The sequence below is a fragment of the Amborella trichopoda genome, chromosome 10 (genome assembly GCF_054954075.1).
Source record: "Amborella trichopoda isolate Santa Cruz 75 chromosome 10, AtrichopodaSantaCruz75HAP2 v2.0, whole genome shotgun sequence".
In the NCBI taxonomy this organism is placed as follows: domain Eukaryota; kingdom Viridiplantae; phylum Streptophyta; class Magnoliopsida; order Amborellales; family Amborellaceae; genus Amborella; species Amborella trichopoda.
Genome location: NC_142345.1, coordinates 31,730,605 through 31,743,447, shown reverse-complemented (window position 1 = coordinate 31,743,447; position 12,843 = coordinate 31,730,605). Strand labels below are relative to the sequence as shown.

At 38.5% G+C, this 12,843-nt stretch overlaps 1 protein-coding gene across 15 annotated transcripts in view; it reads left to right on the top strand.

The window, feature by feature from the left end:
- EMB25 (DEAD/DEAH box helicase) overlaps positions 1 to 12,843 on the top strand; it is a 66,415-nt gene that overhangs the window by 13,174 nt on the left and 40,398 nt on the right. For all 15 annotated transcript variants that reach the window (XR_016041944.1, XR_016041953.1, XR_016041954.1 and 12 more), the window contains 2 exons: positions 4,148 to 4,323; positions 4,504 to 4,617. Coding sequence is in view for 4 of the 15 variants with exons in the window: in XM_020664604.2 (XP_020520263.2) it covers positions 4,148 to 4,323; positions 4,504 to 4,617 (290 nt within the window). In the remaining 11 variants the exon portion in view is untranslated. The remainder of the gene's footprint in view (positions 1 to 4,147; positions 4,324 to 4,503; positions 4,618 to 12,843) is intronic.

Here is a 12,843-nt window from a genome sequence, read left to right as displayed (position 1 = left end):
AGCCCCAATTGTGATTTGTGGCCAGCATCGGCTCGTCTCCTACTGAGGCACTCCACACTGTCCAACTGTCCCCCTTTTTTGAAATCAGTCATCCATCCCTACCAAAAACTTCCCTTACCCTCTTCCTTATCCGCTCCCTCTCTTACCACTTTGTTTCCCTCTTGTATCTTCCCCTTTTGCTTTGAGAAAAAACTGTCTACCACCCATTTAATCTTCCCCAAACCTTAAACCATATGTACTATCATAGTGGCAAACATAATTGCAATTGAACTACCATTCAAACACCATCCAAAACCTAGCAATGAAAGATGCAACCTAAACAATATCCCCAAACAGAGGTCTTCCACCCATGCCGAATGACCCATTTTGCGCACATGGAATATCCTCTTAGCATAACATGAATCACTCCCCCTCACCTCCCTAACAGTTCCAATACCAAGGTGGCTATAGAATAAATGCAAACTTCCAAACCTCACTTCCCCAATCCAATTACACCATATGCTTGTTCCCAAGCTCAATTAAACCCTCTCGAATGTTCTGCTTTCAAAGTAAGGCTTCCTATGAACCCTATACCCTCCTCCCCAACTATAAGAAGTTTGACAACATCCAACCACAACCTAAAAAACCTAAGGCCATGACCACAAACCGACTGGGATTACAAATACCTACAGAGCCATCATCCTCTTCTTAAACACTCTTATCACACCCCATTCTCCCATAACAATTTGAGCCCACTACCCTTGAACTCCCTACCATGGAATCTAGCAAGCCATGAGACTAGCGCAAGCAAAATATATTCCATAACCTTGGACTCAAAATCCTTTTCATTGGACTCAAAGGAGATTCATAGGCTTGACCACGTGAAAGGTGATATCGAGTAGATGCTCAAGGTTATGGGCTTCGCTTGTGATGGACCTATAGATGACATTAGCAACAAGTTCATGAACAATGCATTTGAAAAGCCAAAACTGGTGGCAGACAATATAGAGAGCTTAAAAACCTTACCTGCTGCATCAACTATAATAGTACAGAGACCCAAATACTATTTCTTCGGTGTTGAGCCCAAAATCTGCAACCCTAGCCGCCATTTCTAATGTAAAAGGCACTCCTCAAGATACTACCGAGCTCCCCATTTACCCACAAATGAAAGTTCTGGCCTGACATATGTGTGGTAATTGGTGAACCTACCTAGAGATAATTCTTGAACCATTGCCTCAAATATCATCCCCATATCCTCATCTTAATCGAAGCTAAATTAGATTCTTTGAACCTAAACCTTATATGCTCCATTTGAGGTAGAAGCATTGTTACTTGAATCTCTCATCGAAGGTCGCGATTTCGATTCGGAGCCCCAATTCGGTGATTTTGACTAGGAATCTTCACAGAAGCCGTTTATGTGAAGTCTAGAATCTCAATTCCTTATTTTGGAATATGTTTTCCAGCATTTATAGAATCTCATTTCCAATATTTACTGATTCTCGATACCACAATTGGTGAATATCGATTCTACACTTGTTGAAACTAGTTTTCATATTTATCGGAATTCTACGACTTTGACGTTTATAAGATTTCAAGCCATCAAACTACTCGAGCTAGACACTCAATCTCAAGCTACAAGGTGTAGTCATCTTTTTTTGCATGAATTGACCAATAGAAACCAAAGTGGTGGTCCGCATTCTCTACTTTATTCTTTAAGTATGCACTAAGAGATTGCAACTCCAAGATGTCAAATATAATGTAATACAAATAGTGAAAATATTCATGTATAGCAGGTCGGTCAATTGATGGCATTGAGACATTGTTTTTCTCTCAGTTCCCTCTCAATTCCAAAGATGTCGGAATCTCGATTCATAAAAGAATGAATCTCGATTCTATATTGAACTATTCCAACTAGTTAAAAAAATTGATTCCAAAGAGCTGGGAATTTTGTTTCCATCTATGTAGGGATTTCAATTCTATTTTAGTCGAATCTTGATCCCAAAAATAGGAATCACGTCCCCCACGATTCCTCTTGTATGGATGTCGATCTCAAAAACATGAATCTTCTAGCCAATGGTGATTTCTCGATTTGGATTACTTATTGATTCGGTGTCCGAATTGCTTTGGGTAACTATGGGTAGAAGACCAAGCACGTGGGAGTCCATTGCCTCAGGTGGCATTTGGATTGTTTGGGATCCAAATATCCTAGCCAGATCCTTATGTATTCCAGGCAATTCTCTTTCTCCATCACCTTCTTCAGACTTTAATGATAGTAGATAATCTTTATGGCAGTCTATAGGTCGACAGACCAAATGTAGAGATCAGTTTTGGGTTGAAGCCATGTACGCTCCCTAAACCCCCCTCCAATGGTGTTTTGGAGGTGATTTAAATTTACATAAGATGGTCATAGGGTCTGAATCACAAGTCTCTTAACTAGCCTTCAGAATTCATAGTTATGAAACTTGTAGGGTTGGATTGGAATCGCTTGGTCTGACCTGGGAATCATTAGGTGACATCCTGATTCTTTGATGGTATTGGGAATTGGCTAATTCTTTAGATAGAATCAACCGGTTTGGTTCTGTTAGGGAATCGGGCTATTTGGTTGAGGATTTATTACTTTTCATTTTTAATATTTGTTTAAAATTTTTTTATTGGCCAATTCTCTCAGTTGGATCGCCGATTCCGATTGGCGATTCGTTGATCTAGACCGGTTTATTGGATGTTTGATACACCCGATTGATCCGGGTTTTTAAACAATGATATTCAGCAAGCATCTCATCGGCATCCCTCTCAACGGTGCTTTGTTTACTTGGTCAAGTCATTTGGAGAACCCAATTCTGACAAAGCTCCATAAATTCCTGGTCTCACCCGTCTTGGAAAATAAATTTGCAAGATATCCACATCCAAACCCTCCCAAAACCCATCAGACCATGCCCCCATTCTTTTGAGCATTGAAATGGTCAATAATGGTTGCACATGTTTCTGCTTTGAACTCACTTGTCTTGAAGACAAAGGTCTGCACCGATTATTCCTCCAATAGTGGTCTGAGCTCAACATCCATGGTTGGTTGGATTCAAACTATGAAAAAAGTTCAAACTATGGAAAGAAAAGCTGTAAGTGTGCAACTGCAACCAGTTTGGTCTCCTTCCTGTAGGGTGGCAACCGGCCGAGCCTAGGCTGATCACGGGTTGGCCCAAGCCTGGGCCTAGACCATAGAGGCCTTATCTAGACCTGTCCTGGTCTTGTTAATGGTTTAGGGCCATGGACCCCCGGCGCAGGCCTTCGGCTTGACCCGAACACCAAGCATAGATTGTAGGCTTCGGCTCGGCCCTCAGCCAAATTTGGTGGCCCGGACCTGCCTATTTAGGGCTTGGCGGGATTTCACAGCCCATTGCTGCAACCCTTACATGTCCCGGAAGCCCTACTTTCTATGATAGCCAACTTATGGGGGGGTTTTTATAATGCTTTAAGTGAGGGTAGTTTTAGTCTTTTTTATTACAATGTAATAAAAGGGCTTGGGGTGTTGGGGGTTTCTAACACTTTCTAGGCACGAACAGTAAAAACAGGCTGTGAATAGTAACAACAAGTCCTAAGGGGTTTGGGATCGCTTTTTTGTGCAAGAAAAGCCAGATCCACTAAAATCTGGCCTGTTTTGATGGTTTATTGAACTGCTTTTGCCTCTTTTCTCTATTTTCCTGCATCAGAGTTTCAAACATTTTAGTGAAATTCCAAAGTTGTGTTTTCTAAGATAACTATGCCTATGTGCTTAGTTGTAGAACCTAGTGTATGGGTAGCATTTCAGTCCAGCAAGTAATTCTTCATGTGGCCAATACATGGGAACTACTTGTCCACAAATTATTCTATGCCAACTCTGGATCAGGGTCACTCAAATGATTGCTGCATTCCTGTTAACCTAGTGTATGTACTGAATGTTTTATTTGTATTGAAGCTTTCTCTAGAAATTTCAAAGAATTTGCTGGTTTTTACAACTACAGTAGTGAGTGCCATTTTTGACATCACACACACATACTTTGTGCAAGTTGTGCTTGTTGGTATCCTATTTAATTATGTCATGGGACAATTATGTCGTGGGACAATTCATGAATATACAATGCAATTTGGTATTCCAAGCCTAAATTTGACATTAGTTTTCTTTGTATTGGTTAAGTGCTTAGCTATTCAAGCATTCTTGAGGGGCTCTTCAGTTGTAGTATCTGCACCAACAAGTAGTGGAAAGACTTTGATAGCAGAAGCTGCAGCAACTGCTACTGTAACAAAGGGAAGGCGGCTGTTGTACACTACTCCTTTGAAAGCTCTATCGAACCAAAAATTCCGAGAGTTCCGGTATGATGTAATTTTAGCAATCCTTGTTTATGAGGAAAGTATCTTATATACATTAGGTTGCTTCTTCAATGATATTCTGAAATTCATATGAAATATTTTCTATGGTAATATCTTGAGAAATATTTTTATGCAAGTTTCTACAAACTAATATACTTATTTTGATGTTCTATCTATGATCAGGGAAACATTTGGTGAAAGCAGTGTTGGCCTTCTCACTGGTGATTCTGTAATAAATAAAGATTCTCAAATTTTAATTATGACTACAGAGATTCTTCGCAATATGTTATACCAAAGGTATCATCAGAAACGAAATGATGTTTGCTATTCCTCGGTTGAACTATGAGTTACGTTTTCTGAGGTTTCTGGAGTGAACTGAGTCTGTTGTGAAGGTTTGGCATAATCTTCTATGCATGTTTAGTGAAGAATGCTGCATATGTAATATGGATTATTCACTATTTCATGGATAAGCAACTGTTCATCATGAATATCTATATAACATTGATAATGGTTTAACAATGAATATCACTTTTAGATTATCCTAAACTTCTTATTGTGTAAAAAAATGTATCATTGTCTATTGAACTACAAGACAATTTCACCATGATCTGGGGTCTCCTTAACATCTTTGGCTTTATGTCCCAATCCAGCTTGTCGAGTTCAGGCTCATTAGAACAAAAATATTTGGTTTATTTTTTTAATATTTATTGATTGTATTAGCAGTTTTAGAATTAGTAGGACTAAGACAAAATAACGGAATGCGAGCTTAGTAATAGTAGGAGTAGAAACAAGGAAGTATTTGAGATTGATGGCCAAGAAATACCTAAAAGAGATTATTTTCGATATCTTGGATTGATAATCTAGCAGAATGGAGAGATTGAAGAAGATGTCGTACATAGAATTAGAGCTGGGTGGGTGAAGTAAAGATGTACATCTCGAGTTTTATGTGATCGCCGTATATCAATCAAATTGAAGGGGAAGTTCTCTGGTTTGGTCATGAGACTAAGCATACTTTATGGGACGAAATATTGGGTGATTAAGAAGCAACATGTCCATATTATGAGTGTAGCTGAGATGAAGATGTTGAAATGGATGAGTGACAAGACAAGAAAGGATAAAATTCATAATGAAAACATCCGAGGGAGCTTAGGGATGGCTCTAATAGGCAATAAGACAAGGGAAACTAGACTTAGGTGGGCTGGCCATGTGTAGGTTTATACAACACCCCTTAGAAGGGGCGATTTGGTTCAAATGCAAGGCTCTAAAAGGATAAACTTGATAGAGCAGAATGATAGAATAAGATTCGTGTAGCTGACTCCAAATAGTTGGAGGTAAGGCACTGATGATGATGATGATGATGATATTTATTGTTTGTATTTTCCCTTGAACTCAGGTTGTTCTTTATTCTGCTTATGAACCCAAAGCGATATGTTGTCATTTGACATCTCTTTAATTGTACATAACCGCTAGATTCCTTATGTCAGTTAAAAGTACAACTAGGCCACATACATACCAATTATTTGGATTTTTTTTATCCGTAATCTTATTGGAAATATCTATTGATATCACAGCAGATCCTACAAAAAGACCGTGTCGAATAAAGTATATACTTCGACTTTCGTGTGCTAGAATTTTGGCTCGTAAACATAAAAGCACGCTACGTGCAATTTTGACTCCATGCTCAATTCGTTATGATTTGCTGATTGGTGTGTGTACTTGGCGAAGATGTGGCATATGGTCAAATTTTGTTATATTTTCCATTGATTGCTCTCTAGTTCCCACCCACTCTAAACCTCACTTGAATGCCAGATCCAACACCGTTATATTTCCTTCCTCCACATGTGTAATATGTGTGGAATTGCTCACTTGGTGCCTTTTGTGTTGTCTCTTGTTCTCTAGTTGATGTCTCTCATTGAGAGAGCTGTTCTCTTTTTGAATGATGAACATTCATACTCATGCAATCACTTATTTTTTTGGTATATTCTCGTATGTTCTTGAAATCCTGTTATCAAACTGAGAGTTTCCTCATTGGATATGCAAGTGACTATCGTTTTACATCATTTGCTTTTTCATCTGTGATTTATCAAACAAGGATATGCAAGTGACTATACAAAATTATGGGGCCGGTTCTGTCAAAGAATCAGCTAGAATCGGCACGAGCTGGCTGGTTCCGGTCATTAAAAAGTTTAAAAAGTTTAAAAATAAAAAAAAGACGGGCTGGTCTAGAACCAATGGGGACAGGTTGATTCAGAACCAGCTGGTTCTCGATATTTTACGGGATCTAGATTGGCCCGACCGATTCTTGATCTGGATCGGCTGGTTCCGATCTGGATCACTGATTTTTAGACAATGCTATATATGGAAAACCATGAAATAGTAGCGCAGAGAAGTTTGTCATTGAAGTTAACTTTCTCAAAAAGAAGTTTCTCACAGAATCCGTGGAATTCAATGCTACTCTCAATGCACTCAATAACATGGGGTAGAAAATTATAGAAAGGTGGTGGACGATAGGCCATAGCTAACCCAAGCAATAAAATGTTTCGGAATGTGTTTGAAATGATGAAGCACATACACCAGGTTGTGCGGTCTAGCACAAATGAGAAGGGTCTGAAACAACGAAATGCTTGAGAAAAATTTCATATAATCATGAAAAATACTTCATAACCAAAAGTTCCACCCATAACTGATCAATGGGCTATGATTTGACGACATACCCTAAGTTTGCTGGATTGACCACGTTCTTTCACAAAAAACCCTTTCTTTCACTAAAAATCCTTTTAATCCAGGTTTCATAGAGCAAACCTTCTAAGCGCTCCTTGAGTCTAGTTTTGTACCAGTTCAGAGGAGAAGGAGATGAAGCAAGGTGAAGAAGGGAGAGATGAAATGCAATGGAGCCTTTAACTTTATAAGGAAAAGTCAGTTTAAATGAATGCTTGGCATCAATGGTGCATAAATATGCTGTCAATGCAGCTATGACACAAGTTCTTATGCTTTTCTACACTGTGTTTAAAATTTGTAAGGCGCCACTTAGGTGGCCAGGGGTCCATGCTGGAGTTGTCCAACAGAATGCCATTCACCCTACTATTGGACTACTCCTAAGAGCAAAGGCTGTTGGAAATATCAGACTAACTTAGGATAAATGCCTACTAGTTTCCAAAATCAACCTTATTGTGTTGGTCAACCAAATATTTCCCTTTGGAACTCAAGTAGCCTGTTGATCATAGTATAGTGTTGCCTTATAACTGGTTAATTAAGTGCCAAAAAGTGATAAATTAGAACCTACATTCCTGTTCAGCTCCTACGAACTAAACTAGGGTCAAAATATGAAGTACAGAATTCAAGGATTTTGCATGGGATACTTCCATCAATATAGGAATTCCCCTTGTCTTGCTTTTGCTCTGCTTGTGCATGGAGCTCCTTGCTTATGGAGTGGCATAACGGAGAAAGAAGGATTAACTTTATATAGTGCCGCCATTGGACTACGAAAAAGAAATCGAAGCCTCTCATTTTTTTCAGATTGGTGCCTATTGAAACTTATAGAATGGTCTAGTAGGCCTTTCATGACTGAAAATTGCTGGTACACTCTGCAACTACAGCTGGCTTGCGAAGAGAAATTGGGCTTACCTATTGTTACAATCGAAAATAATTTCAGGAATAGTAAAGAGGAGAAATGGAGAAAAGTAAAGTAAGATAATGGAGGCTAGTAAGAGAGGGAACGAAGGAAGAAATTTTTCAAGGGAAAATTTCGTATAGAACCCTAATTTCTCATATTATTTCATGGTAGACCCTCTTTCCGTTTTTCTTTCAAGTGGCATAAGAAAATCCCCAAGGATTTCACCGTACCTCTCATCTCTCATCTCCCTCTTTTATTGACTTTTGACCATAAAAATTAGCCCCAACAAATCTTTTTATACCATGTCATCCCACAAACGTTTTTAACCCTCTTTTTCCCTTTTCACCTATTAAAAACGTTTTTGGGTTAAAGTGGTATAGAAAGATTTGTTGGGGCTAATTTTTATGATAAAAAATCAATAAAAAATGGAGATAAGAGATGAGGGGGTATGGTGAAATCTTTAGGGGTGTTCTTTTGCCGTTTGAAAGAAAAATAGAAGGATTTTCAAAAAACAGAAGGAGGCTCTACCATGAAATAATACGAAGAATTAGGGTTCTATACGAAAATTTAATGGGTCTTATTTTCAAATTAAAGAGGTCTAGAAGGGTGTCGAGTAGAAGCTTGTTGCTTGAGATCGAGGAGCTCGCTTTTAGAAATAGTAACTAACTGTTCTTTAGTTTTAAAGGAAGTAGCATCTTGCTGCCCATGCTTAGCAGGAAAAACTCCTTCACTAATTGTTCCTAAATTTGCTTGAGAAAAGTTACGTCTAGGGCATCCAATCATATCCCAACATGTATCCCTTGTGTGTCGAATCGCCCCATAGGGATGATATTTGTAGGCTAGGAGAACTATATGATCTTCTATGTGTGGTTGTTAAGCCTATGAGATAAAGGCCTATGAGATAAAGGGCCAAATTTTCAACAAACTTCCGCACAGCATGTACACATGACAACCGCATTACTGGGAAGCAGTCTTATAGAGGGACACGTGTACATGTGCATAGAGAGAGCCCCCTTTGCACTGTAGTGACAAGTGTTGGACTTGCTCTTAAAAGGGGTCAAAACCACATTCCATGATCATGGTTTCATTGTTTATTGTCCAACTGTGACAAGCCAAATCATAAACCCTTGCATCAAGACTGTGGGTCATAGGTCGTTGTTGGGTTGGACGAGAAAACAATAGTGGATCATAGTTCTTGGGTCAAGTGGAATGCCCTTATTGTCACTAATTTTGACCCATCGGTACTAGTTCACTTCTAAAATATTTTATTTTAGTGTTAGAAATGCCTTTATGATTGTTTTGCAAATTTTTCAGAATTTTAGAAATTTATTTCTGCTGTAAAATCCTTCGAAAGGGCATTTTCATAATTTATGGAATTTGGAAGGGCTTATGTGGGGCCCAGGATCCAGCCCCACATGTGCCACCAATGGGTGGGACGTGGGCCATTGTGGGGACCACTTTATCTCTCTTGGGTGACGCACCCTCTTTCTTTTATGGGTGTCGTTTGTATAAAGCTGAGGCTCTGAACAATCAAAGTAAAGCGCACGTACAAATAGTGTCGAGAAATGTGGTTTCAATACTACAAATCTTTGTGATAGCCTTAAAATATATTTTCATCTCTAATTATAAAATTTAAAACTTAAAAAATAATGTAGATCGAGTAGATCTATGAAAACTTGAAAATCTTGAAAATTGATGATCCAAAAATGCATTACAAGATGCACTATTTCCAAAACTTGAAATCCATTTTTTTCTCATTTCCATGCGTCTTGAGGTCAAGATGATCAATTTAAGGATATTTGGGCATCAAGGCAACCTCTCTAGTGAAAATTTTGAGATGTGCCCTAATTTGATTGTTTAGATCCTCGCACTTTTAAAAACTTTTTCCTTCTTTTATTTATGTGACATCTCTTTTTTGTTAAAGGTTATTTTAGCGCAATATTTTAAATATTAAAAGATTTTTTTTAATTAGGAGTTTGGTTTGACCAAAACTCTAATTATTTTAACTTCCCACAGATTTTGGAAAGATATTAGGAAGTTTTGGATTGGTCATAATTTTAATTTAAATAGAAGTTGGACTTGGGTCAAATTATAAGGGGATAATGTTCCTAATAATCCACCCAAAATCATGATGGCTGATTTGTGGGATTTGTTCTCTCACACCCACAGATTTCCTAAGTTCGTATTGGTCAAGCTGTGGCATTGAATAGACAATACCTAAGGAAGGAATTCTAATCCAAATAGAAGGAATTCTTTTTATTTAAACACCATTGAGCCCCTCTCTCTCAAAACACATATTTCTCTCTCCTTCATGCACCAAGTCTCTCTACCTCTTTCATTAAAAAATTATTTTTCTCTCCCCTAAAAAGGTCATACCCCCAATTTGATGAGACAAAGGTGGCACTTTGAACCCTAATTAGGGTTTTGCTTTTGCTGTTTGGAGAAGGAAAAGGGGTATGCCCAGCCATAGGAGGATTCTATGCCTTCATGGCCAGCCCTAATTTGTTCCTAAGGGTTTCTACAAACCCATTTAGGTTTCGATGCTCTCTAAAACCCTAGACTAAGAGATATTACCTATGAAAACTTCCTATATCTGAAATTCCATCAAAAGGGACAAAAAGTGCGCCATCAGTCAAGGAATGGGGTGTGGGGTGTAAGACATGTGAGGGTAACTCCAAGCAACATATAGCAAGTTTTCGTGGTGGATTTTATTATTTTTTAGTGTATAGTGTCCTATATAAGTGGAATTCAGGTATATTGAATAAAAGAAATTTTTTTTATTTTATTTTAATACCTTGAGTTCCATATAGCCACTCCTTTCACTTTCCCCCCAAATAAGAGGGGGGAGAGGGGGGGGGGGGGGGGGGGGGGGGGGGTGCGAGGTTTATTTGACCTAAACCCCTTTTTAACCTTTTAGATTGAAAGAAACTATAAAAAAACCACATTTTTGCATTTCTGTAGGATCTCTTGGGGGTATGGGGTTTATGGACTATGAACTATGTGTTATGTCTAGTATTACATTTGAATGTTGGATTATATTTTCCTATTTTCTTAATGTGCTATTAACAAATTGTCCAAATCTCAAATACTTTGGACCCCAATATGCAGTTTTTATTGTGGTTGGAGTGTGGACTAATGGTATGGAGTATATGGACTATGGATGGACTATGTGTTATGCATTCTTAATGTGTTATGCCTTAATATGCATTTTTTACATAGAATTTGGGCCTAAAACAGTTGGATCACACCTCCTACCCTTGTTCTTCCACCTGGGCCACCCAGAAACTTGGGAGGCTGCCAAGGCGCTAGGCGGCCTGACCCTCCCTACCCAGCTAGGCACCACCTGGCATTTTTTGGAACATTGCCTCTATCTCTCCACTTGGCTCACATGGTCGCCTTCACTCAATATGTTTTAAGTGAGGGAGTGAAGTTTTGACACCTAAAACCAATACATGACACAATGACCTTATTTTCATAAAACAAGAGTTTGCTACCTTCTTGTGGAACAATTTAAATTTTGTGTATTTAGAAGGAAGATTAAACTATTTTATAGCTAGCTATGTTGAGGTTGCGCTATTTGTTGTGATGGAGGTTGATTTACTTGTGGACATGGTTTGGTGTCCTGACGTTGCTTCCTGTATTATGTGGTTGATGCACTCTTATAACAGCCAGTTTGGATGTGGCGTATAAATTCTCACGCCAGGCTGCCTTATTGGAGGTGGGAAAAACAATGTTTTGAAAATTTACTCCCATCCCCAATGTATCAGGTTTCATCTATCAGCTGGGCCTCGGATTCCACACTAAAGACTGAAAAGTAAGGCCTTGACATATAAAGCCACTGTACCAGTGACTTCTACATGATCCAAACAGGCCTTAAGGTGTTGAGGCTATATTCTGGCTTATAAGCATTTGTATTTGTTATGGCTTCCTTTTTTTCTGCTAAGGTTAAGTGGAAAGTGTCTATCTCTTTTGGAGACCATATCCATTTAAGGTTAAGCTTCCAAAATGTGGCAAGTTCTGTTTGTAGTGGAATCCTACGAGATCCTTTAAGGTTTCATAGTTTCTTATGGAGGTTATGATTAATTATTGAATTTGTTCTTTGCCTATGGAGTATTTTCGTTGGATGTGGAGTCTGCTGAACCACGGTCTATTCCGATGAAGTGGTGGAGCACGAGGAGATCTGTCTTTTCCTGGCCATTTTGTTGTGAGTCGGCAAGAATGTTTGGAATTCTTAACTAGGTAAGGTTTGGATGTTTCATCTCAACAGGTTATCATAGTTGTCAGCTCTTGAAACTTGTCCTGGACTATAGTAGACTCATCCATTCGATAGAACAGAAAATGTCTCGGAATGATGAATTTGGTTTGACGTTCTGTAGTTGAAATCCCATGTCATTTGTCTTTAACGAACATCCACCAAAGTGCATGCCTGTGAGCATGCAAGCTCCAAATGAATCCTTTGGACAGTGGGGTTTGGTGGCTTCCATTACTTTTACCGTTTTCTGCCTCAAATTCTGTGATTCTGGGTACATTAGCCATCCTATTCAAGTGTTTCTTTGCTTCTTCATTGTGTGCTTGTTGCCAAGTCTGTCTAGTTTTCTCATGGAAAGCATAGCTCTATTGTGTTAGGTGCTCAATATTCACAAGGAAGTGGATGATGACATGGGTGATAACTTGGTAAATGGGGAGTGCTTCTTAGTATATGTGTCTATCTAACATTTTCTTCGATTATTCTTTCACAACCAGACACTGATCTAATCTTTGTATATTTCTTTTATTTGTTATTTTCTTGATCGAACTTAATATGCCATCGACTTTGAAAAGAAGTTGATAAGTATTCTCTCAATCATGGAGTATTTGTTTCGTTATAATAATATTTTCAGTCTTTCTCTTAGCATCTTACACTTGATTGA